Here is a 26,678-nt window from a genome sequence, read left to right as displayed (position 1 = left end):
AAGCTGCATTCTTGTAGATACTTAAACATACATATAATTTCTTTTTTTCAGGAAAATTTAGAGGCATTGTGACTTATATTCCACCTTTCCTTACTTTCTCTCTGTTTCCACAGCAGGCTTACAGCCTGTTGTTCTGGGTGATGTCAAGATTTTCTTCTTTTGCCTTCCTTTTTCTTTGGTTGTTGTAATTCACTCCATGTGTTTTACCCATTAACTCCAAATCCTAATAGGTCTGTGAGAAAGTGGCTCTGACTTCTGAAGTAACTTGTGATAAGTTTTTGAATTTACCATATCCCTCAGTGGTACAGATTTTCTCAAGGCTTCCTAGCTTCAGTGTCTGCTGGGTAATTTTTTTCCCCTGTGTATTTCATAAAAATCTTGAAATGCTTACAAAGTACAAGGTAACACAGGCAAGAAAAGACATAATAGCTCTAAACAAACACTCTCCCATTGCAGGTGGTATACAGTTAAAACATAAGATGGGGTTAAAAATCTTGGTGTAAAAGACCAGAAGCTGATGGATTCAGACCTGTGGTCACATACAAATGTTTTCATTTGCATAAGCTAAATCTTCCAGGTTTGAAAGGTAGGAATAATTGGAATACTTGTCAAAGTAACTGTAACTTTTAAAACTATGGTGCTACAGGTGTTAAGAAAAGTGGTAAGGATGCGTGTTTGGTCCTCATGCACAAACACTTGTACACACAGCATTTATTTTTGTAGGCTGCCTTTTCATTTTTCATTAGAAAAGAAAATAAGAAAAGTTTTTGTCTGTTTTAGTCTTTTTCTGTATTTACCCTTCTTTTTCCTTTTGACTGTAGTTCCATTTCAGTGCCTTTTGCTCTCTACCTTTTCACATATATTTTTCTAGTTTTATTATGCTCACCACTTACTTCTTGCTTGTTCTTTTGCCTCCATATTTATGTATTTTTCCACTTAATTTACAGCCACATGTATTTCAGGCCTAGTGTGCACCTGGTACCCTGAACAATCTTTGCACCACGTGTACCTTGAGCATTCTTTAATGAATAGGATGACGTGGGTAGGAATACTGGGACAAAGCCAACTTAGCAAACACTGAAGGAGCATAAAAGAGTCATTCTTTCCATTGGTAATCTCACAAACTGGATGCAGAAGAACTCACTTGAGGAGCCAGAATCCACATTTTACCTGTTCTCTAGCTTATTTCATGTATTGGTGATGGATGTATGGAGATATATATCTATATACATATATGAAAGATTAATTACTCTGTTGAGTTACCGTATGATTTTTCTGCTTGGGCTCTTGGTTTTTATCTAACATTTTTGTCACTCAGTGACCCACGTTTAGAGTATTTAAAAGCTGGTGTAAAGTTGTAGGGTGAAGACTTGATCAGTAACTGCTGGTTTGATGCAAGAGACTGAGCTGTAGCAGGAACTTTCCTGCTGGTGGCCCAAGTCCTCCATAAACCAGATCTTCATAAATATCAAATTACTATCCCAAGAGTACATTCCATTCCTCATCCCCATCCCTGGAGTTGTTCAAGGCCAGTTTGGATGGGATTCTGAGCAACCTGGACTAGTTGGAGGTGTCCCTGCCCATGGCAGCAGACAGCACTAGAATTAAATCCAATGTCAAAATGCTTCTCTTTCATTGTCACCTCCCACACATTAGAATGTTTAGTGTATGCTGTTTACAGCTACTCATGTGTGACTGTGCCTCCTACAGCTAGTTTGCAGAGATGTACTTTCTGTTTAATTTTTCATTCACAAGAGGCTGTTGCTTGGTTATTGACTGTGCATGGTCTTCAGCAGCACAGGAGGTGATATGCTTCTCTCTTGAGCTCCCTTGCCTAGTAATTTTGGATTTACCAAACTGTTGAGCAGATACCTAGCCTGCTTGTAATTGGCAGAGCACACCTTTCCCATTGGTTCCACAATTTTTTATGTGGGCAAGAGAGAAGAGGAAGGAAAACTCATGAGATTTTCATGTTTGTATTCTCTCAGTAACATTCTGTGATGTTTCCTTCTCAAACAAAGCATGAAATGTAATTTGCCAAATCTCTATGAGGTTTTGGTGCCACTAGTTTAACAGCTTTACTTAATGTGCACAAACACAGGGGCTGTAGGGAAGAACAAAGTGGAGCAGATACTCTAGGGTCTCTGCTTGGTTGGGTTGGCATTGTAATGCCTTTGACATTTGGAAAATGAAATGAAAATACTAAAAGAGCTTGCATTGTGATTTACTGTGCTCCAAAATTCTCTAGAGCTGTGGGAGGTGCTGTGAAGACCTACATGCTGGACTTTTGGGCAACAAAACAAGTGTTTGCTTTTCATGTGTCCATGTTTCAGGTTGGTCTAAGAGACCTGCAGGGATGTTGTGAAACTAACAGAGAAATTAATAATGTTTGATGCACAGCATACAAAACTTCTGAGGGCTGGGCCACATCACACAGTAGTGTTAACTGCTAAATTGTGGTATTCCTGAATGGCTGGTGAAGATGGTGTGGGGTAGCATTGCCATCAAGACAGACATGGTGTTCTGAGGAGCTGCTTGTATCACTTGTGTCATCAGGAAATGATACCAGTCTGCATTGTGTTTCAGCAGCTGGGAGGCAGCCAGGCAAGCTAGAGCTGGGCAGCAGGAAAAGCAGAGTTGATACGATGGGATAAAACCAAGGTCACTGCATTATTTCAGGTTTTATCAGAGATAAATCGCATCAGGAAGTGAATGGCAATCAAATGGCCAGTAATTTCTCTAGGTCTGAGTGCTTGACTCTTTCAGATAAGCTAACAGTTTAATCTGAAGTCAAGGGGAACAACGTACAGAAACACAGTCAACAAACATCCCAAACAGTGAGATTGCAGTGCATTTTGGGACCCTTCGGTTTCTACAACAGAATTGTCTCCAAGACTACAGTCAGGAGAAATTTGATAAAACTTAGGGCAGTTTGGTAGCAGTTGGATCTCTTGTTAAAGGTGGTGAGTAGACTTTCTCAGAGAGCATGGTAGATTGTAGGCTTCAAGGCCCAATGTAATGTAGTAGCCTTGAGGACCCAAGGCCCTCAAGTGTCAAGAGAAGACAGAATATGATCCACAGTGATTCCAAAGCATAGGCTGGAGATAGTATCTCTGCTTCTACTCTCAGAAAATTAGATGTTTTCCATGACATTAATTGTCATTAAATACCAAAATATAGGCCAGTAATTTGTACAAATTTTTTTAAAAAGTCTGATAGAAATTCAATGTGTTTGTTGGTTTAAAAAAAGAAAGTCTAAAACCTTGACCGTGTCCCAGCTTCATCAGATTATTAGACCATGTCTACAGCGTCATTAATGAGATCTACCCAGATTTGTGACTAAAAATAGCCATGGACAAATAGTAAGTGTTCGATGTAGAGGGTCACCTTGCAGCAGTTACACTCTGCTGTAATGTCAGTCTCTTTTTACTCAATTTCACTAAAGTAGTCATCTGGCTGTAAAGCAGTTCAGGCAGTAATGTAGGATGTCATATATATCCCTTTAATTATTATGTTCTTCCTTGTAGCAATTATAATTTACTTTATTGCAGATAACAGCACATTGGTAGATAAAAGCCACTAGACAGATATGAAAAGTTGTACATTGTAACTTTTAGATTGAATGTATAGCAGCTGGTTCTCATTTAACTTGTTTTTTTAAATTCATAGATTATTTTCTACCAATAATTAAAAAGAAACAAAATACAGTAAGAATATTTCATAGTAAGTATGGTGCATAACAGAATTCACTTGTTTGTCTCACTGATAACACCTGAGATGTGGGCTTTCCTTCAGTTGCAGGGGAAGAAGTCTCTGCATGAGTAAATGCCAAAAGCCTCTACTGAATACTTTTTTTCAGACTTTTTGAGAAAATTTGCCTTATTGCTTTCATTGCTCCAAAACAACTTGTCACTCTCCTGTGTTCTTTTTGACAGCATATCAATTTTGTGGCATTTATTTGTCTATATAAGGGAAACTGCTGATGGGACTCAGTTATTTCCCTGACTAGAACCATTTCTGGTATACAGCTGTTAGGTCATTTTATGGCCATTATTGCTACACTGTTTTTTAACATTCAGAAAGAAATATATTGAATAACCTCTTTGACGTCCGTCTTTGTGAAATTTGGTTTTCCTTCAGTAATGGTAATGGCAACTGCAAACATAGCCCTGTTTAATAATCAGATTCTACAGAAATGCTCTGGCTTTATTGTTTCTTGTACCGTAAGCCCATGGAAGCAAATTATTATGTTATAACTGATTTTATTCTATTTATTTGAGAAAGTCCATATGTGTAAAAGGCAAAAATTACTTCAAAAAATATTTTATGTGGTCATTTTTGTTGTAAATTCCAAACAGTACATTGAGGAGAGATGCCAACATCATCAGTATGTAGTTCATCTAGTTAAAACAGATTTTAAACAAGGAGGCCATCTTTATTCCTTTTCATTCAGACCCTGAACATTACTGTCCCCACAATCTGTTTATGATTCATTATCCTCAGGCTAACAGGTAATGGGGAATTCCCCAGCCCCTGCCAGTGCTGCTGTAAAAGGTGAAGCCTTCTCGTATGCTCAGAGTGTGTCTTTTGTAGAGGGCTGTGACTCATGGCACAAGCAAGATGTGTTTGCTGCTAGGTCTGTATTTCCTGCTGGGTGAGCACTGGGTTTTACAGTGTAATCCACATGCTCTGGTTCACTCCTGACTCTCAGACACGGTTTCATCCAGCAGCACTTGAGGCAAGGCTTGCAGGCACCTGCAGGACTGGAGGTGTGTAAGGCAGTTTGGCTTCTTTCCACTCACACTGCGTGCGTGGTATAGGGTGCTCCACTCCACACAGGTGTTGGCTGGATGGGCCAGTTTCATTCTTCATGGGATTCTTCCTGGTAAAGGAACAGGACAGGCTAGTTGGTTCAGGGATTTGGCTGTTGGGTTGGGGTTTTTTTAAGTGATTGTGAGGTTTGCTTTTACTCATTTTTGTTTGCAACTACTCTATCAGATTGTTAATATTTAAAAACAATTTAGCAAAGGCTTGCTTTAGAACTACTTAGACGGGATGAAAAGGGAAATAAAGAAGAGAGATTGACAAATATTTCACTGTAAGGGAAGGCATTACTTTATCAAGTTTGAAGCAGTTTACTATAATCACTTACTGACAATATTAAAGCTTAGCTTCTCATACCTTTCAGTCCTTTATCAGGGGATTTGACATTTGTGTAAGGTATCAGTAAGGACATAAGTACATAGGTACACTTGCCTTTGTTGATGCCAAGGCGTCATAATCCAGAAAATTTATGGCAGGATTTCAACTTCAGTATTGCCAGAAATAAAATTAATCCAAGGTGGAAGTGTCCTTTTTGAGAGTTCAAATCCTTCTTGGAATTGCTTTTCTCATTTCCTTCCCACTTTTTTGCAACTAAGCATTTACCATTTTTGGAAAAGGTTGTCTTTACTAGTATACCAAACTCACTTTTTCCTTTCTCATTGATGTGAAATTGAGGTTAACAAAGTTAATTCCAAGCAAGGAATACATACAATACCTACAAAGAATGATTTTTGTCCCGAAGAGCAGCACTGACTTGAACAGTATGGAAGTGCTGATGTTGTTGCTTTGTGCAAGAGCCCATAATGACAAAGTATTCTTGTCAGAGGATATAATGAATCTGTAAATTGTTTTCATGACTGCTATGGTATTTGGTCTCTTGCAGACCACATTCAGAAAGTAGAGCCAGGTCATATGTCAGTATCATCAGAAATGGAAATAGACACTTTGGCATGGGCAGTGACAAGTCATGGGTAATAAGAATCTGTTGATCAAACATCATGTTAAGTGAAAAAAGCTACCTGAAAGTTCTGACAGGTAACATTGAGGATGACATACATGTTACTCTTCCTTTCAATGTGGAAAGGCAATGAGGCAGATCAGACTAATGCAGAACAGCTAAGATTTGTGTATTCTGCTTTGCTTAGTACATGACCCCTTCACATGAGAAGTGATGGCTGCAGGGGAAGACTCATCTCTGCCTTCCCTCCCCTTTTAGGTGTTCTTGCATTCCTGCATTATTTCCCATTTTTTTGCCTCAAATGAACATGTGCCTGTAGTATCACAACATAATTAAGTTTCTTTACGTGTAGTGTTAGGGCACCTCACTGTAATTGTTTCATAGTCAAGGCAAATTTTGGTTCTCATTCCTGCAGCCCCTTCTGCTATAACATAGCTCCATTTCAGTGTCCAGCTGGGAGGCTGAGTACACTGCTGGTAGTGGGGAGAAGGATGGCAGTGGAAAGTGAAGCAGGAATGAGTGGTTGCTGCCTGGGGGCTGGATATTGTGAACACATGTAGAAAAGGGATTTTGCAAATGCTTCTTCCTTCTAGCAGCCTTGTTAGGGCTGCTGGGCAAATTGCAAGGTTCCTCATGCTATTGCATATAAGAAAAAGAATGAGAAACTCAAATTGATAAATATTTCTAGTGGTCAGGTGAACATATAGCCTTACAGATGGATTTCAAGCTTTCTATCTGGGATATCTTCCCCATGATTGTCATTTATAAGTCAAGACAACTTGTGGCAGACTTTGATCTTGTGCAATCTTCCAGCTTTTCACAGAAGAACTTGAGCCTCTTGTATTCAGTACTGGCTTGGGTAGAAATGGCTTGTTACATGTATGGGTTTTTTCTCTTCTGCAGTACCTGGTGTGCAAAAGGAAACTTGAAAGTAAGAAGGAGGCATTGCTCATCCTTTCCAAAGAGCTGGACACCTGTCAGCAAGAAAGAGACCAGTACAAACTGATGGCCAACCAGCTGCGGGAGCGACACCAGTCTCTGAAAAAGAAGTATCGGGAGCTGATTGTAGGTTGTTCTTTATGAGGACTGTATAACTGGGGGACAAAGGTGAACCTCAAAAAAAAATTGGAAAGAAGTCCATAATGGCTGCTGTAAAAATGCTTAGGTACTTGTTTGCAGTAGTCCTGCAGTTGCACAGCCCCGATGGTATTATTACTCATTTGTTCTGCAGAGATGGGGCAGTGCTTGTTATATAGGACAGAGAAACGCAGTGCATGCTCTGAGGAAATTCGTTTCAGTGATAATTCCATTTAAAAATTGACTGTGGTATTATTATTCCACAGCAACTTAATGTACCAGTATGAAAATTAATGCGACACAAATTTGTAATGAACTGCTGTTCTAGAAATGTAAACAAATCTTCAACTTTAGAAATGTTTTTATGTTAAAGTTAGTATTGCTAGTATTAATCAGCAGTATTTAAAAAAAATTGATAACATTTTAGTTAAAATACATGTTCTACAATTAGATTTGCAGAATTAATATAGTTTCTGATTTCAGGAATAACCTGGCAAAAAAATATATCTGTTTATTTGTAGGATGGGGATCCATCGCTTCCACCTGAAAAGAGGAAACAGGTAGGAATTTATTTTCAATTGATGTTATTTATCTGCTACAAAAATATATTTGTAAAAAAATAGATATTAATTCAGAGATCTGGTTAAAAAGCAAGCATTTCTGAATATTGAAAAGCTCAGTCTTTAAATTATGGAATTCTGCTTTTGTCTACACATTTCACTGTGAAATACCTGAACTATAGAATGTATGGCTATTGCTTTTGTGTTCACCTGAGACTGAAATCGGTCAGTGTACAGAGACTTGAGGTTGTTCTCCTTTCTGTTTATTCCTCCATATTGAGTCCTAAAATGGATTTGTGACTGGACTTCTCATACTTAAAAGTAAGCTGGAAATGCATTGTCTGCTTTCCATAATTGTTAATTTATTGTTGTGAGGGCTGTTTTCCATTAAGTATTCTCCCAGGCCACTTGGCTCTATGAGTTAAAGTGGTAAAACAATGATAATTGCATTTTATTATTCCCCTGAAAAACTTTTTGCTTGCTCGCATGCATTTTTGTTCCTGGATATCTACATAGTGTGTCCCTGTTGCAGAATGTTGGTTGTCACATCTTAAAATTATCTTAATTTTTAGAGAAAAATGGCACCCAAAACTCAGTGCCTGGAGCAGGGAGATGAGGACAACCTAAAAGAACAAAATTGTTGCTGTAATTGCTAGTTTTGGAAGTCTTTTAACTATGTTTAAAACATGGTTATTGCATTCTTTTAATGGATCAGAAGTTTTACTCATAACCCTTTCCCTGAGAGTTTGCATGTAGTTCTTGCTATTTGCTTAAAATTTTACGGCTTAGGGTTTTGGTTGCTTTAAACTAAACTTCCAGAGGCAATATAATTACTCCTTCAGGCACTTAAACAAATAGCTGCCAAGAAGTCAGTGCCTCAGTGTAGAATCATTTAACTTCCTCATTATTTAGCATAATTTATTTGCAATTCTGTTATTTCAACAGAATTCTAATAAAACTTTATGACCAGATACAAGTTTGTGCATTCTGAGTGTTGCTGAGAAATATCCAGTTGAAAGAAAAAAACCAAAGCAGTGTATGGATCATTACAGAAGGATAAGTAGGAAGGGAGATTTGCCGTCCCATAGCTCTTCTAATTCACCTTTCATCTTTCAAAACAAATAAAACTGACACTTGTTTCTAAAATACTAGCCAAATTCAGTCTAAATTCAGAAGCTGTGATTGTATTAAGTTTTGGCAATTTGTCTTAAGTGCCTTGAAAACCTTTAATAGTCTACCTAGGAGTCATTTTTTTTTCCTGGGGAAGGTAGGTATTCATGCTAGATAGCAGAGGAAGGAAGGAAGTGTCGGAAGGAAGGAAGGAAGTGTCGGATGGAAGTGTCGGAAGGAAGGAAGTGTCGGAAGGAAGGAAGTGTCGGAAGGAAGGAAGTGTCGGAAGGAAGGAAGGAAGGAAGGAAGGAAGGAAGGAAGGAAGGAAGGAAGGAAGGAAGGAAGGAAGTGTCGGAAGGAAGTGTCGGAAGGAAGGAAGGAAGTGTCGGAAGGAAGGAAGTGTCGGAAGGAAGGAAGTGTCGGAAGGAAGTGTCGGAAGGAAGTGTCGGAAGGAAGGAAGGAAGGAAGGAAGGAAGGAAGGAAGGAAGGAAGGAAGGAAGGAAGGAAGTGTCGGAAGGAAGTGTCGGAAGGAAGGAAGGAAGGAAGGAAGGAAGGAAGGAAGGAAGGAAGGAAGGAAGTGTCGGAAGGAAGTGTCGGAAGGAAGGAAGGAAGTGTCGGAAGGAAGGAAGTGTCGGAAGGAAGGAAGGAAGGAAGGAAGGAAGGAAGGAAGGAAGGAAGGAAGGAAGGAAGGAAGGAAGGAAGGAAGGAAGTGTCGGAAGGAAGGAAGGAAGGAAGGAAGTGTCGGAAGGAAGGAAGGAAGTGTCGGAAGGAAGGAAGTGTCGGAAGGAAGGAAGTGTCGGAAGGAAGGAAGGAAGGAAGGAAGGAAGGAAGGAAGGAAGGAAGGAAGGAAGGAAGGAAGGAAGGAAGGAAGAAAGTGTCGGAAGGAAGGAAGGAAGGAAGGAAGGAAGTGTCGGAAGGAAGGAAGGAAGTGTCGGAAGGAAGGAAGGAAGTGTCGGAAGGAAGGAAGGAAGGAAGGAAGTGTCAGAAGGAAGTGTCGGAAGGAAGTGTCGGAAGGAAGGAAGTGTCGGAAGGAAGGAAGGAAGGAAGGAAGGAAGGAAGGAAGTGTCGGAAGGAAGGAAGGAAGTGTCGGAAGGAAGTGTCGGAAGGAAGTGTCGGAAGGAAGTGTCGGAAGGAAGGAAGGAAGGAAGGAAGGAAGGAAGGAAGGAAGGAAGGAAGGAAGTGTCGGAAGGAAGGAAGGAAGGAAGGAAGGAAGGAAGGAAGGAAGGAAGGAAGGAAGTGTCGGAAGGAAGTGTCGGAAGGAAGGAAGTGTCGGAAGGAAGTGTCGGAAGGAAGTGTCGGAAGGAAGTGTCGGAAGGAAGGAAGGAAGGAAGGAAGGAAGGAAGTGTCGGAAGGAAGTGTCGGAAGGAAGGAAGGAAGTGTCGGAAGGAAGTGTCGGAAGGAAGTGTCGGAAGGAAGGAAGGAAGTGTCGGAAGGAAGGAAGGAAGGAAGGAAGGAAGGAAGGAAGGAAGGAAGGAAGGAAGGAAGGAAGGAAGGAAGGAAGTGTCGGAAGGAAGGAAGGAAGGAAGTGTCGGAAGGAAGGAAGGAAGTGTCGGAAGGAAGGAAGTGTCGGAAGGAAGGAAGGAAGGAAGGAAGGAAGGAAGGAAGGAAGGAAGGAAGGAAGGAAGGAAGGAAGGAAGAAAGTGTCGGAAGGAAGGAAGGAAGGAAGGAAGGAAGGAAGGAAGGAAGGAAGGAAGGAAGTGTCGGAAGGAAGGAAGGAAGTGTCGGAAGGAAGGAAGGAAGGAAGTGTCAGAAGGAAGTGTCGGAAGGAAGTGTCGGAAGGAAGGAAGTGTCGGAAGGAAGTGTCGGAAGGAAGGAAGGAAGGAAGGAAGGAAGGAAGGAAGGAAGGAAGGAAGGAAGGAAGAGTCGGAAGGAAGGAAGGAAGTGTCGGAAGGAAGTGTCGGAAGGAAGTGTCGGAAGGAAGGAAGGAAGGAAGGAAGGAAGGAAGGAAGGAAGGAAGGAAGTGTCGGAAGGAAGGAAGTGTCGGAAGGAAGGAAGGAAGGAAGGAAGGAAGGAAGGAAGGAAGGAAGGAAGGAAGGAAGGAAGGAAGGAAGGAAGGAAGGAAGTGTCGGAAGGAAGGAAGTGTCGGAAGGAAGTGTCGGAAGGAAGGAAGGAAGGAAGTGTCGGAAGGAAGTGTCGGAAGGAAGTGTCGGAAGGAAGTGTCGGAAGGAAGTGTCGGAAGGAAGTGTCGGAAGGAAGGAAGGAAGGAAGGAAGGAAGGAAGGAAGGAAGGAAGGAAGGAAGGAAGGAAGGAAATGGGGTCATTGATAGGTTCCCCCCAGCACAATATACATTTTGGGTTGTGCAGTAGTAGACTGTTAGTGTATTTCTTGAGTTTCTATTTTCCTGAGAAATGTGTCTGTGGTATACAAGGTGGATAACCTAGAGTAGTTAGTGTAACCTTTCTGAAGAAGAGTATAGTTTTGCTTTGAGAAATGCATTAGAGAATAATAAAAGAAAGTTATGAATATTTTTCCATTATCACCATACAAACATTTCTTAGCATTTTTTTGTCTAAGAAGGAGGGAAGTTCTCTCTTGCTTTTGTACTTCTTCCATTCCCTTTTTTCCTGGAACCCTAGAAGCCTGCTGGGAGAAGTTTGTGACCTCAGTCACTTTATGAAAGGAGACCCTGATCCTCAAATGAATTCCACACAACACAAAAGTGCATACTGTTTTCATGGTCAGAAATAAGATGAAAACACTATATACTTAACAGTTTGCTATCTGTTGCATTGGTTTGCCACAACTGAGAAATTACTGCTTATTATTGAAATTCCAGTCTAGAACCTTAAATGTAATAGGTGGGTTGGAATTGCTACTGTCTTCTCCTTATCTTCATTTTTCCCCTTTATTATTGATTATGTTTGGTGACTGTTTAAAATGTTTTGTTTTCCACCATGCCTTCTCATCCTGTTTTCCAGCACAGAATTTTCATGGTTTTTATGGAAATATCATGTAACCAGGCATTTTCTGTCAGCAAGCAGCTAACTCAAAATCTGGTTTTGTAAAATTGTTATTTAAAGGTATCTTAACATGCAGTGTTCTGTAGTGTTTTCCTGCTCAAAGCTGTGTTTGCATCTCGGATCTATTCCAAATGAAACAATTCTATGATACTATGATTATTCTATCCAAAGATTGCTCTGTGTGTGTCACATTCTGCCAACCAGCAGAAGCAGAAAATGAGAAACAGTGCTAGGGAAATCTCTATTTCTACTGTAGATGTTTCACCATTAGTTGTTCACAGCTTGAGAGCTGTCAGTATTTTCCTGGCCCCTCATGCCTATGTGGTTGAAGGTAGTTTTATAATGTCTTATGGTGTCAGGTGTAGAGTAATTTTTGGATAAGTAACAGAGGGGTGAAATGTTTCAGGACAGTACTAATTAGGAAGAGTGTGTTTTATGTTAAAATTAGTTTAGGCATGTTTGTAATGGTTTAATCCCAGCCAGCAGCCAAGGCCCATGCAGCCTCACCAGGGTGATCAAAAAGAGACTCAGAAGGGTAAAAGCTACAGAACTTGTGGGTCAAGATAAAGACAATTTTATAGGAAAAGCTAAAAGCTGCTAACACAAGCAAAGCAAAACAAAACAAAGAATTCTTTCATGACTTCCATGGGCAGGCATGGTGTTCACCCAACCCTGGGAGAGCAGGGCCCTTTCAAGCATAATGAATACTTGGGAAGACAAATGCCATCACGCCAAACACCCCCCTCCATCCCCTTTCCTCTTTCTTCCCCCCACTTTATACGCTGAGCGTGATGTCACATGGTGTGGCCATGGTCCCTTTGGTTGGTTTGGGTCACCTGTCCTGGCTGTGTCTCCTCCCAACCTCCCATGTACCCCCAGCTTCCTTGCCAGCACAGCAGTACAAAAAGCAGAAAAGGCCTTGGCTCTGTGTAAATCCTGCTCACCAAGAACAAAAGCATCTCCATAGTATCGGCCCTATGTTCAGCTCAAATCTAAAGCATAGCCCCATATCAGCCACTGTGAAGAAAATTAACTCTACTCCAGCTGAAGCCAGCACAATGGTGAACACTTCCCGTTTTGAAAGACATGTTAAAATATTTCTCTGTATACATAGCATCTGCTGAGCATCCTATATAAATAGAAATTCTACCATTCTGCAGTTCTGCAGTGGTATGTATTTATATGCATTATCTGTGATACAGGACATTTTAATGGAAATTTACTAGGTATCTGTTGGCCAGTCTTGCTGCACTCTTTTTACAACTTAAAGAAAAAAATGTAGTTTGGATTTATAGCTTAGTATATACTGCATGTTATTTTCAACTACATTGCTTAAATTTTCAGTATAGCTTCAGTTTGGGAGAAGCTTTGCCATTAAAATAACAAATCAGTGAATCCTTCAACCTTCTATATGAAATGGAAGTTCTTTTAATACAAATGAGATCCTTTGAATAAACAAAGATAAAGTAAAATGCATGGTTAGGAAAACAACTGTGTGGGGTCACAGTCCTAAATATGCTTTCCTTAATTTGGTCTCAGTGAGATCACTCAGTTGGATATAGTGGGTTTGCGCTGGGGCTGTGTGTCAAGAGTAAAGTTGCAATGCATATGTCACTGGGGAGGTCTTAGTGTATATTTTAAGTGTATAAGGAATCAAATTTTTTAAGTATATAAGGAATCAAATTCAATGGAACTGAACGCCGCGAGACCACAGAAGAGTTAAAGTGGGAAGACAGCTCTTGAGGTCAACCAGTCCAATCTTCTTGCTCAAACACGACCACCTAGAGCAGGTTGCCCATTTTCAGTATGGTTTTGATTCTCTGTGACTCCACAGCCTCTCCGGGCAATCTGTTCCAGTGTTTGAGCACTCTCACAGAAAAAAGGGTGAGGGGGCAAGACCCTTCCTCACCTTCTTGCTGTCCTTTCTAAGGAGCCTGCATCCCTTCATTACAGCACTCCAGTTGTGTGAGCTATGCCACTGATTCTCCATGATCCCAGAGTCTGTAACCTTGTAACTGCACACAGTGTTCAAACTCCTCTTCTTTATTCCCCCTGCTGCATGTGTTAGAGACCTTGGAGGGGCATCAGAGTGTGCTGGTTCTGTGGTACAGTCTTAGAGCTTTCCTACAGGTTTGTTCTATGGTAGTCTCCTTCTGTACATGCCTGTGGTCAAAGGAATTGCACTTCAGCTCAGTTGCTTTGTGAGTTGCTAAGTCCTTTCTCTTCCCATTATCCCAGTCTCTTGCCTTGCCCACCCTATCCTAAGCTTCCTTATTCCCTCCCACATAATTTCGAGAGTAAAGCTCTCCAGCCTACTGGCAAAGGTACTTTTGTCTCATGTAGTCAAATGGATCCTGCGTCTCCCAAGCAGCTGCTGAGCCTTAGAGAGGATCCCATGGTCATAGATAACCATATTTGAGGCTCCTAATACCGAGTCCCATAATGTAAGGGTGATGTATTCCTGGTACAGAACACAGCTTGATGGTTAATCTTCCTACCAGCCAAAAAGGCCCACCAGAGAACCTGAAGGTCACAGCTCTTAATGCTGTTACAGTTATCCATGGATATCCCAAGGTGATTCATTCAAACCAACATTCTGACTGCTTCAAGGGCCCTTGGTATCACAGCAGCATGGTACCCACTCACTGAGATGTTGGCCAGACAGCTTGTCTCCTGCTAATGAATGTGTCCGTGGGCATGACATTTTTGGGCAGGCATAACATCAGAAAGAGCAGAGGTTCCAGACAGGATTATGCTGTGACATACCACAAATGGACCCATTTTGATCCATTTCACTTCTGGCTTCTAGCTCAATGTACTCAGCTCTCACAATTCACTTCTGAAACAAACTTCAGGGATTACCTTATGACTGTTCATGACATGATCATAAATAATGGCTAATGTGGCTATTTCTTGTAAATTAATGAATTCACTAAGTTTTGGTAGCCTTGTGTTAAGGTGCAAACGCTGCGTTCAGAGTCCTATGAGATAAAATCTGGGGATAAAATACACTACAGGGTAAGGAATAATTTTGTATTTATCTCACAGTGGTGCTGTGAAGATTAATGTGATTTCTTCCTCTCTACAAGGTGCTTGAAGATGAAAAACATTATGCATGTGCCAAATGTGGACCGGTGCACTTTGCTTTGGTTTGTAGGTGCATGTGTTTGACTCCCCTAGCATGAGGTAGCAGTTGGAAAACAGTGACATTGTTTGTCCTTGCAACACACAGAAAACAATATTCCCATGGATTTCAAAATGTGCCAGCTCCAAGAGCATAGCCAGTTGATAGATTTTTGTTTCTGGACTCTGAGATCTTCTATTCTATTGGTCGGGGCAGGTGGTAGTATGTAAAACCTAGAACTTGTCAGCCACACTAGGAGTCATGCTTTGTGAAGTGACACCTTTGTTTCTTCAACAAATAGGTTTTGCACTAACACAGAATTATAGAATCATTTAGATTGCAAGAGATCTCTAAGATGATCGAGTCCAACCATTAACCCAATGCTGCCAAGGCCACCAGTGAAGTCTAGGAGAGAAGAAATGCTCATTCTAATAGATGTGGTAGTCCCTCAGGCCTGATGTGTACAATTTCTCTGGTTGCTGTGTCTTACCTTAATGGAATAGAGAGACACTTCTGCACACCTCTGAACCTGAGTACTCTCAACAAATATTCTGTCAATTAATTACAACACCCAAATGTTTAAGGGATTTTGATTATTTTTATGCATTATCTCAAAGTTTAGGATATCTTCAGAAGTTCAAAATATTTAGGAGAGGATTTTCTTCTCATCTTCTATGTTAAGTGACTGCTTGACAAAGCTTTGATTTTTTATGTTGTTTTTCAGCATGAAAATATGACCCATATTAAGTGTATTCTGGTTTGTATACCCAGGATCTGTAATTTTAAAAGTCTTCTCTAGTTTTTCATCTTAAAGAGAAAAATACAATAATTTTGGGATTTTATTGCAAGGAAGCTAGTCCTAAGGGCAATCATCAGTTCCCATATCTTGGAGTGAACAGTGGTAGTTGGTAAGTAAAACAGGTTTTTCTGTATTAATTCAGCTATTGCAATCAGATTAATTCATTGGAGGAGAAACTGCACTTAAATTTGTGATCACACCCATCAAGTGTGCTGAATGTTTCATCAAACCTTTTTCTGTCAGACCTATAATTCAGTGTTCTTCTTTGTTTGTGGGTGTGGCAGGAACAAACGTAAAAGACTGTAAATTGCAGAATAGGAATGTTTGTATTTAAATACTTCTAAACTGTAAAGGTATGTTGGAAATTTCCCCTTCTTCCCCCTTCCCATATTACTTTTTCAGGGAGTACCCTAAAGGCAAAAAGTTAAATTTTTTTATTCCCTTTTTTAAGTGTTGGATAAGATTTATGTGCAAAAGAATTGAGAGCTGTGTTAAAGAGTGTCACTATCCATCATTTTTAAAGTGCAGTGAAGAAAACTAACTCTGTGTGTATGTGTAGCTAGATTTGCCAAATGATTAAAGGAGCCAAACTCCAGTGCAGTGCATAATGTCAGGGATGACTATTTGGAGTTACGTGTTTTCTCATCAGGCCATTGGTCACTAGTGAGCAGAGGTCAGTTGCTGCCGGACAGGTATTTACTGGCTTATGTTAATAAGTGTTTCTAGACATTTTTGTCAGTATTTTTTGACCCTCATCTGTAGCTAAAGTTCTTTTCCACCTTGTGTCCCCAAAAATGTTCTTGTAAATTTTAACAAAGCCTAAGTCGAAAATGAGGAGGTCTGTAGTCCCATCCCACTGAAGCATTGACTTTCTGGTCTGTTCTGATCTATCATGCTTTTTTTTTTTTCTTTATGTAATAAAGGTACATGCTTCCCACTTGGCACTCTCAGAGCCATCTTATTCTCCTTTTTTCTTAGCTTCTGATGGGATTGTTGGCTGTGGTTGCATATGCATTTGGTCAGAGGAAAAGGAATATGGGCACAATGTATTATTAGCACTGCAGTGGGAATTTAGACAGTGCTCACATCATGTGCCACTGAGAAGGTGGTTGGGCACTTGAACAGGTTTCTCTGGGAAGTGGCCACAGCACCAGCCTGCCAGAGTTCAGGCAGCATCTGGCCAACACTCAAAGGATGTGCCTTCCTTCTGGGGCAGTCCTGTGAGGTACAGGCAGTTGGACTTGCTGATCCTTATCAATATGAATCCCTTCCAGCTATTCTTTGAGTCTGTGATACATGCAAGCTTCCCATAACAGATGCATATAAAACCAATAGCTTGTTGTGCTGCAGAGGCTCCAGAGAACCTGCCAGAAATGGAATGTGGCTGGAGCTCTGGAAGCTTGTCTGATACTGGCCAGCTACAGAGAGGGGGCTGAAGCAATACTTGTTATTTTGTATTAGAAACAGCTGCATTGAGAAGAGGGTAGGAGAAACAGTTTCCACTCCTGCAGAGGGAAGACAAAATGAGGCAGCAGAAAGATACCTCTGCATCTTTCCCTTCTTTATTCATGCCTCAGAAACCTCTCTTCATCAGTACTTTAGAGTTAGTTTTATGTAGTGTGAGTGAAAGAAGTACAGTCTTTCACAGTTTCAGGAGTCTTTTAAAGATTTCACCTGAAATCAAAAGAAACTCTTGAAGAAATTGACTTTAGAGAAGTTGAATTTGGCTAATTTACAGGGAGTTGTTCTCTGTTACATGGGTAAATGATATGAATTTTATTGTCTGTTGAAGTAACTAATCTTGGATTTCTGAGTGAATTCTGTGTTTGTTCTATGAATATTGAAAAGAAATTGCCAAATGGAAAAATGAATTGCCATCGCCTTTGCATAAATTTCTCCACTTTCCTCAAAAAATATGTGCTTGCAGGTACACTAAGGCAGTCCTCCATTGTTAGTTTTATCATCTTTCAAGCATATGGTATGTTTTTCTATTTATGCCAAAGAAATGGTACCAAGTCCAGGTTATCTATCAATATATCCTCTTGGCTGGCTGTTCTTAAGCCTAATAGAGCACTTTGAAAAATCAAATGTTTCTCCATCTATCCATATTTAACCAAGAGCTTTAATAAGGTCTTGCTAAAACCTTTGAAACTCGTAACAGTCTAAATTATACATTGTATGGAACCCCTTAGCCAGGGAAATGAGTAATTGCTGGAGACTACTTCTGTGACATAGCTTGGTTGTTTCAGTTTAATAGAAGTACAATACAAGGCTTGCAGGAGGGAGCAAATCTGTACTTAGCTCATTGTAATGCTCTTGGCATGGTCAAAAAAAGCTGGTTTATTTTGGTGTCTAAAAGTCTTTGTTTCAAGTTTCTTCCAAAACCTCTGTCGTGAGTATAAAGGTTTTTATCACGTTAAGTCGTTTATATGGCTGACAAATAAAATTCAGCATAGAATTGCAACCCCAGAGAAATGGTTTTAAAGGAAATAAATCTGAGCAGGAAGATTTAGTATAGGCATGGTAATGCCTTTCCTGCCGTTACTGTGAGCCAGGTTTTAACTACAGACTGCTGAAATCCTGGTGTTACAGTTGTAAACACTGATTAGTGAGATTGAGTTCTTTCCAGGTGTTGAAATTACATGTGCTATTGCAGTGTTAAGAGTTGTGCCAATTCATCATAAAAAGGAGCTTTATAAATAGAGGTATTTCAGAGAGGTTTGTGCAAATCATATTCCTTTTTACTAATGCAGGCTTTATTGAAAGTCAACTTTCTTTAAAAAAATAAAAAATTGCATCTAAGCAGTAGCCATAGATACTTCAGTTTAAATACAATTTCCTGCAAACATGGGTTCTTTGTTTTCTTTCTTTTAAACGGCCATTAAGAAGTACTTTTCAAAACCATTGATTGAATGTGTTCTGAAGCTCCTTGATTCATTCATCCTGTGAATGACTATTATCCAGTTTGTTTAAGAGGTAGGAAAAAGATCTGTCCACCAAAGCATACATGAGGAATCTTTTGTATTGCTTGAATGGTTGTTGTCTTGAAAATAAAATTAGAAGGAGCTTAATTTTAGTCCTGTATTGGCTATAAATTGGCTATTTATAGGGGTTCTTTTGCTATTACACTCTTTCCCAAAATTATTTATTGCAGTCCCAAGGTTTGTTAGTAGTTAAAAAATGCTTTAATTTCTTCCAAAATGGTGTGAAATTTTACTTTCTTCTGAACTTTTGGTCTCAAAGCATCAGAAGTACAGAAGCTAAAAGTAGCAGTGACTTTAGGCTTCTTGTTCATCAGGTAGGATGTTGTCAGTTTCTTGAGTTATTTTTTCTGTTTAAAAGTTTGAAGCTATTACTAATTTAGACCAATTGGAATTTGGAGTTATCTTCTTCAGTAGTAATATACAAAAGTTCTACTTGATGGTACCTTAATAGTCTAATCCTGCAAATGGTTGTATGAATGCACAGCTATGTTCCTTACTATTCACATTCATACATTCTTCTTAATAGTTCTCTTAAATGTAAAGCAGGATATGTAGAAATAGCAGTTGTTAGTGAACAAGGAGCAGGATTGCAGTAATGGCTATCAGATACCTTATTGATTTGACAGTGTATGAATTGTAAAGATAAAATTCATGAAAACATCCTATGAGACTCAAGTGGTAGTAGAATCACTGGGTAAAAGAGTCAGATTGAAAAAGAGAGATGTCAGAATAAAAAAATGGGGGAGTTGAAAGAAAAGCACAGCAGGTAGGGAATCTGGAACTAAACCTAAAATACCAAAAGAGAGCTAGGAACAGTCACTTGATGAATTACAGTCAGTTAATGCATTGGCCTCAAATGCAGGGAGTATGTGTAAGGGTGGCTCAGAGATACTGACTGATACATGAGGCTTTACTAAGTCATACTTAGAAGATCCAAAATTCTTTTTAAATTTCTTTTCATATTCTTGAGCTATTTGGCAATGGATGACACACTGAGCTGTCCATAGGCAATGTCTTGAAATGTTGCACCTTAGCCACTATGATTCTAACTCTCTTAGAAAAGCTGTCACTGGTAGGCTTTTCCTGTGTTGAGTCAATGTTTGTGTATTTATGAGACGTTTTTAGGGTAAAAATTGAATAAATTTACCTGTACTATTTGCTCATTTTCAGGGAGCATATATAGGAAAAGAGCAGATTGCATTTATTTTTTGGTTAGTGATCAAACTGCTGTAATTAAATTGTAAGATCATAAACCAGACAGCTTGCCCTGCTAACTTAGTAGGTTAATGTGAATGACTGCTTTTAACTTGGATTATTGGGTGGGGAGCAGTGGCTGGGTTTTAAACTCCAGCTTTCACCTCTCTTTTTCCAGAATCTAGGTGGTACCTAACAACAAAAATCAGGTCATATTTGAAGTTTTGCAGTAGTAGGTATCCATGGTATAGCTCCATACAGGGTCAGGGACTTTGGCTGACAGCCTCTTTACTGGCTGGAAATCTGCTCTAGATGCTATTAAGGACTTTCATTGTATCATAATTCTTTCTCAGCTGTGCCTTTTGTCTAATTATATGCAAGTTTAAAACTATTATTTTGGTAGCTTTGTATAAATATTGTCACAGTATTCTGAATTGAATTCTTCCCACCAGCCACGATACTGGAACCAGCATAGAGGTTTTCACTTCGTCTCATTTGGGGTTTGTGTGCTGTTCTGGGAGTCTGTATGCACTCATGCTGTATGTATTTTCTGCTATATAGAAAGATAAAGGAACCCAGGTGACTTTTCTTGTTATCTCTGTAATGAAGCATGAAGTCTGGGTACCACCAACAATAAAAGTAAAGATTGTTGGCGGATAAGGAGTAATTCAAGGGTTTCTTTTCAAGCACTACTTACACTTCTCTCCACAGACACTGACTTCTGACTGATGTTTATTCCTTTTCTAGGCAAATCTTGCTCAACTATTGAGTGAGGCTCAAGATCGAAATAAACATCTTGGAGAAGAGATTGGAGAGCTTCAGCAGAGACTGGGAGAAGTACAAGGGGACAATAAGGTATTACAAACTGCCAGTAAATGGCATGGAATGTGTTAACTGGGCTAGAGTTTTGCATTTACTTCTTAGGAAAACAAATAAAATAATGGGTTACAGAACTTCTAGAATACTTTTATAATACAAGAGAGCTTAGATCAGTGTAACTACAGAAGCTGTAAAGGATACCAGTGAGTGCATCTTACTATGTATTTTTGTATGTTGCTTTTGCTCTGTTGTCCTTAACACAATGTATTTTGTATTTAGCCTTGCTTTAATGCTTTCTATGTTCCTTTCTTTTTTGGAAAAAAAAACCCCTGTATTTTATTATTGGTCTTTCCTCTTACAAATAAGTACAGATAAGCATGAGTTCTACGTGTGATAATTTCCAGGTTTTTGTACTGAACTGCAAAATTTTAGTAGATGCCGAAGGAGCGTAATTTTTCTCTTAAAAAAATCTGGAGTAGTTGATCAGAAACATGTATAGTGAGCTTTCTATTAAGCCCTCATCCCGTTACCCTTACATAACCAATTTATTTCATTGCTAAATTTAGCAAGTTATATGGAACATTGCTCAAAATCTGCCATTTGGTATTAATCAAACTCCTGTTGTCTCCATTAATTGAAATATTTAAAGTCAAGCCAAATGTGTGTAACACTCACAGCTGGAGCTTTATGCAAAAGTACATTCAGAGATCAAACTAGTGAGAAGTTGAATTGGAGAGTCAAGGTGGTTAACAAAGTAAAAAATTGAAACAAATAATGATAGCTTCCCTCCCTCAACTACCATTTTAAAATTATGGCATTTTAAAATTTAAATAAAAATTACGGCTTTTAATTATTCAGATGGGATTTGTCTTTTCTCATTTAAGTTTATTTTATTTATTTTCTTTTAAACATAAGTATATTGTGATAATGCAAGTTTTTTCACTGTTTGTCACAAAGACCTCCCTTCAAGGTCTTCATAGAGCGGGGAAAGGTTCAAGTGAAACCTGATTTTGTAGTATACATAGCAGTCAGCAAAACTTGCTCAACTCTTCAAAGACCAGATTTTTGACTGTTTATTTTCATTTGCATGTTACTGTTTTAGAAGTCAGTGCCTTTCAGTTCTCCAGTACCAATATTATGCCCCACAGCCTTTCCCAAGCCAGTCCTGAACAGATAGCAAGGGCTTGTAAGTACAAACAGAAAACAAAGGTAGGAAAACTGCAACACATTTAAATATCAAGGTTATGTACCTCTTGTAGTTCCTTGTGACAATATATGATCTTGGTAACACAGAGCCTCCTTCTTTGTGCCTGAACTGGCACTGTTTAGATTCACCTTTGTGGGTTAACATGGTATTAGCTAGTTATGTTCGTGACATCTGTATTCTCAGCTTGAATTTAAATTCATGATCCTCAAAATGAATGGAAAAGTACAAAAGGGGTTATTCTGCCCAGTGTGCCTTTCTCTGAAAGGCACAAAATAGTGCATCACTAAATACAGAGTGGGAGGAAAGAGCTGCATCAGACACAGATTAATTTAGACTAGGATTTTCATTTTTGGAGCACATTCTTCACTCTCCGAGTAAATGAGAAATAGAGCTTATTTTAGTGTCAGGTTGCTGGTTTTCAAAGTGCCTAAAAAAGCATTGCCATCTCTCTGAGGGATTTAACACTCTCCTCCTGTGTCAGATTTCTCTCCCTACAAGCTTCAGTGATAAAGTTCTAGGCTTGTTCACAAAGCCATTCTCTTCTGCTCATCAGTTCTTCTGTACTGGCAGCTGGGCTACCTCTGGCACTGGAGTCCAGATAATGCATGGTATATACAAAAACAACAAAAAAACCCATAATAATTTGCTTGTTCTTACATTTTTTCCCCTGCATTCTTCTCACTGCTTTTTCCAAAGTGAGGGAGGGCATCCTGCCCAGCTGGTCTACGTCAGCCTTACTTCTGGCAAGAGATGAACAAACAGCTGCTTTTGCAGCAAGTGAAGCTGCTTATGGATGAACAATTCTGCCTGTGTCTGAGCAGGGGTGACTCATGCAGGCTTTGTCACTGAGTGGCAAGAGCTTTGCAGGACTAAAAAAGAAAAAAAACACCCTCTTTAAATATCACACATTAGTTCTATTGATAAAGAAATGTTTTGATGGCTTGGCTTGTTTTTCACCACTTTAATGTTTCCTACAAGTAGGATACAGTCACTTGGATTAGCTGGAAAACCTTGAGCCGGAGATCTTTTACTTGTTGAAATCATGTTAAACACATCATCAGGCAATAACAAATTACTTGCATTTGGTTTAACTGGAATAATTTTTTCCTCTCATTTCAAGTAAAATTTTGTTGGCGCAAATAATAAAACTTGTTCAGACTGTCTCTGGAAGGATTTGTTGCTGCAGTTTGAAAAATACAGCAATAGTTAGACTGCAGCATTCTAGTGACAGATATCTAAGGCTATTCATTTTTATGATTGATCACAATCTCACAAGTTCTGACACATGAAAACTCTTCTATCTTTATGGTAGTTATTTGTAAATCTTTTTCCTTCCTAATGCTGTGGCAGCAATGCTCGGAAACAATTACTAAAACATATAAGGAAATAGTTAAAATATTTCATTCTCTCATGTGAAGGAGTAAAAATGGAAAGCTTAAGAGAAACTGGAGACTTCTGCAAGACAAGATGACTCAGTTGCCTTTACCTGAATGCCTACCCACGCAAAGAATTGCTGTTGTAAGCTGCCAGGAGCAATGCTGAGCGAGAGCAAGGTGCTTGGGAACAATGGCTGCGGTGTTACTGTCAGCTCCTTATTGCCAGGCAGACAATCCTTCATGCAGCAACAGGGAGAAGTGTTAAATGGGGTGTGTGTGTTTGGGCACAGCTGGGACTTCAGGTAGCACATTTGCAAGTTCTGGTCCACATTTTAAGATTTTGTAAGATAACGTGGTGAAGACAATTGCTGTGACTGTGGCTAAACACAATGGTTTCTGCCTTCCATGGAGAATTGGTTGTGCTTGTTTCCCTTTTCTTTCTGCATGTTTTATTGATAATCAGGAGTGTCCAGCTTTGGTGCAGGCATTGTTTATGGACTCCTACCCTGCACAGCGCCTATCCCAGTGATGCTGTTTTTAGGCGTTGTGGGGCTGATATAGTGTTGCTATTTTGTAAATAATTATTGTAGCTGAAAGTGATGCAAAAAGAAGCTGTGATATTAAAATAAAAAGAGTGCTTGCAGCAGTGGACTGTTTTAGTTAAGAATTTATAGGTTCTTGACAAACAGGAGTTTTCTCTGGGAAGGTGCCATTAATTTAAATCTGTTCAGCTGTGAATACTGTTTGCTGAATCCTGAGGGGTAGTGTTAACCTAAATGAAGTTGAGTGGTCTTTTCCTCAGTGATTTCTGAATGACAGAAACAAAAATACTAGCAGCTAGAGGGCAGGTGTATAAAGTTTATAACAAAGCATTAATATATAAAATAAACCCTTAAACCTCTGGCATAATAGTGTCTCTTTGGGTCACAGCATTTTCAGGGAAGAATTTTATAGCAGGTGGTGCTGCCTCATGAGACATTCGCAATGCAGAATTAAACGACTTGGCCTGTTCTGCCCTGTCAACTCTCTGATTGGCCAACTGTCTGGAAGAAGCACTCTGTTGTTTTATGGATTGATGTTTTACTGTATTTTGTGTATGTTAATAATACTGCTTTTACGGGATCTGTTTGGAATTTTGAAGCATTCTTTTTATAAGACTTCATGGTTTTGGGTTTTTTTGCCTCAAAATTGGTAGTAAATAAAGAGTTCTCCTTTTATTGATAGTGTGTTTGACCTTGCAGGTTCTAATTGCTTGCAGTTTTATTTTATGCCTCACCCCCTGCTGGGCTGGAGGAGAGTTGGTCATAGAGCATGAGTGACAGCTTTGGTCCAGTTCCCAGCCTGGTGCCAAGTGTTAGGCAGAAGTTTTGCTCTGCTGCAGGCTTTGGAGACATTAATAAAGTGTGATTCCTCTATTCGTTTCCAGGTTTTTTGAACAAGATTGAAACCTGAAAATGTTATTACATTTGTTTTTTGTGGTCTTTATCACCAGAGAGAAATTCTAGAAATTAAATTAATTTATCTGAATTAAATGACATAACATGACCACACCTTTTGTTCATCAGCACTTTAGCTTTTAAAAAAATCCAATAGCTATGAAGCCATTCTAGGGTTTGCTAGTTGCCTTTTTGACTTGTTTTGATAAAGAAATTAATAGGAGTTATATCTCTTAGTATCCACTCAGCCTTACTATCTCTGCAGTAGTTTGCACTTCACCTGTGGGGATAGTGAAGCATAGTTTGCCAAAACCAGTTACTTTGCAGCCACAACTTCCTCTGAACAAATGAACTTCTTATCAGCACACATTGTACTAGCTTCAGTGACTTGCACTGAACTGGAGCTGAAATAAGCAGGGAGGATGATTTTGGTAGTCTGTCTTGCATCAGCAGGATTTTAATTGGCACATTGTAGCTATGGTGACTGGCATCCCATAAATACCAAAGATAGATTTTAATGTACAATCTTCTACTTCAGAAGATTGATTTTTTTTCCTAACTCTGCAATATAATGGTGTGCATTAATTCCTTGGTGCAGTCAAAGATGCAGGGAAAGTCAGACTGGTTATTGTGGTGGGTTTCCCTGGTCTCTGTGGAGCTCCTAAAGATGAGGCCTAGTTGTACTGAGTATAAACAACTCTAAATGCTGAATGCTGTGTAGATTGGTATTTAATACTCCATGGTCCTTGAAAGGTCGTTGCTTTTTGCTTTGGATATTAAATGTAAATGTATATTAATTCAAGTCAGACTGTTTTCAGCAGTCACAAGCTCAGAAGTTCATTAGCTGCTTGAGCATTTTGGCCAAATCTCTTTGTTGTTGGCCCATTTTTTTGCTTTTGACATGAATTAGCTTTTGTGAGTTGACTAAAAAATAATGCATAAGTGAATGTATTAGCAGCTGTTAATACAGATTCTGCAGTGATGTAGCACAGGAGGGGTTTTAAGTAGTGTCAGTAAAATGAAGCTGGACAAGCCACTTTGTTCCTTTTTATTAACTGGAAAGACTTCTCTGCTGCAGAGAATTTTAATATGTACATATTTACTAAGAGGCTTTCTCATAATTCTCTAGTTCTAGTCTGAGTGGAATTAATTCCTGTCACTCCTAAAAACATTGACCACATTCTTGGTCCTTCATAATTTGTAAACTCTGGTGACTGTTGTTGCGGGGTCCGATTGAATTCCTGTGGATGCTTTGACTGTTCAACTGGATTTTTTCACTAAAAACTGGATTTGACCCTCAGCTCAGAAGCCTCCCTCTGATTTAAATAATAGCAGCTGTTTGGCCTGGAAGAGCTGAAATCTAAAGCTGGCAGCTTTACTCTTTCTAATACAGATATACTCTGTGGCTGCAGCCTATGTTTTCTTGCTTACCAGATTCTGTTTTTGTCCTGGCAGCTCCTTCGAATGACCATAGCAAAGCAGAGGCTGGGGGATGATGAAGTTGGGGCTCGCCACTTTGCGGCACATGAGCGGGAGGACCTCGTTCAGCAGCTGGAGAAGGCTCGAGAGCAGGTAGCAATTAAATGGACATACAGTGTCATGTTTTCCAGAGCTATTGGAGTAGTAACTAAATCATTTCTGTTCTGTATGAAGGGCTGTGAGCTGATTGATGCTGGAAGTAGTGGTTAGAGTGAATTCCTAATCTCTGGAATTTTTTCTCTAGACTATTGATTCTCCTTTTTTTTTTTTTTTTAATGTCCAGCAACAATTTGTGACAATTGGATATTGTCAATGAATGTCAATAAAAGGTACCCTTTAGTGAAGGCTCTTACAAATATTCAACACAGTGTACAGTGGCTGATGTACCTCCTAAAGATACCCTCTGAACCAAATTTTCTGTTAAAGTGTTGTTAGTGAACTCTTCCTCCTGCCTCCAAGCTATTTCTTCTTGTCTTCTGCAGAATTCTCAATCAGACCTATTTCCCTTCCTCAAGTCTGTATGAATACTCTTTACCATGCAGCATCAGACTTTTTCCCTAACACTGATACATACATTTCTGGACAATTTTGCAGCTCTGCATTATCAGTTTTTCCCACACTTATTCCTACCAGTGTCAGTTCCAACTTAAATTAGCCATTCTGTGATCAGGAATTTCTAGTTTTTCAGTCTTCCTTCAATTCCACTGTACCTTACTGGAAAGGCTGTTGGTCTTCTTCCAGTGTGATCCTCCCTGCTAACTCTCTTACCA

At 39.4% G+C, this 26,678-nt stretch overlaps 1 protein-coding gene across 3 annotated transcripts in view; it reads left to right on the top strand.

Annotated features, from left to right (window-relative positions):
- CCDC149 (coiled-coil domain containing 149) overlaps positions 1-26,678 on the top strand; it is a 54,228-nt gene that overhangs the window by 1,668 nt on the left and 25,882 nt on the right. For all 3 annotated transcript variants that reach the window (XM_058803574.1, XM_058803572.1, XM_058803571.1), the window contains exons 2-5: positions 6,686-6,847; positions 7,381-7,419; positions 20,339-20,446; positions 25,885-26,001. In XM_058803574.1, the coding sequence (XP_058659557.1) occupies positions 6,686-6,847; positions 7,381-7,419; positions 20,339-20,446; positions 25,885-26,001 (426 nt within the window). The remainder of the gene's footprint in view (positions 1-6,685; positions 6,848-7,380; positions 7,420-20,338; positions 20,447-25,884; positions 26,002-26,678) is intronic.

This window comes from Ammospiza caudacuta, chromosome 4 (assembly GCF_027887145.1).
Source record: "Ammospiza caudacuta isolate bAmmCau1 chromosome 4, bAmmCau1.pri, whole genome shotgun sequence".
Lineage (NCBI taxonomy): Eukaryota > Metazoa > Chordata > Aves > Passeriformes > Passerellidae > Ammospiza > Ammospiza caudacuta.
The sequence above is the reverse complement of the archived record's forward strand: the minus strand, read 5'-3'. Positions and strand labels throughout refer to the sequence as shown.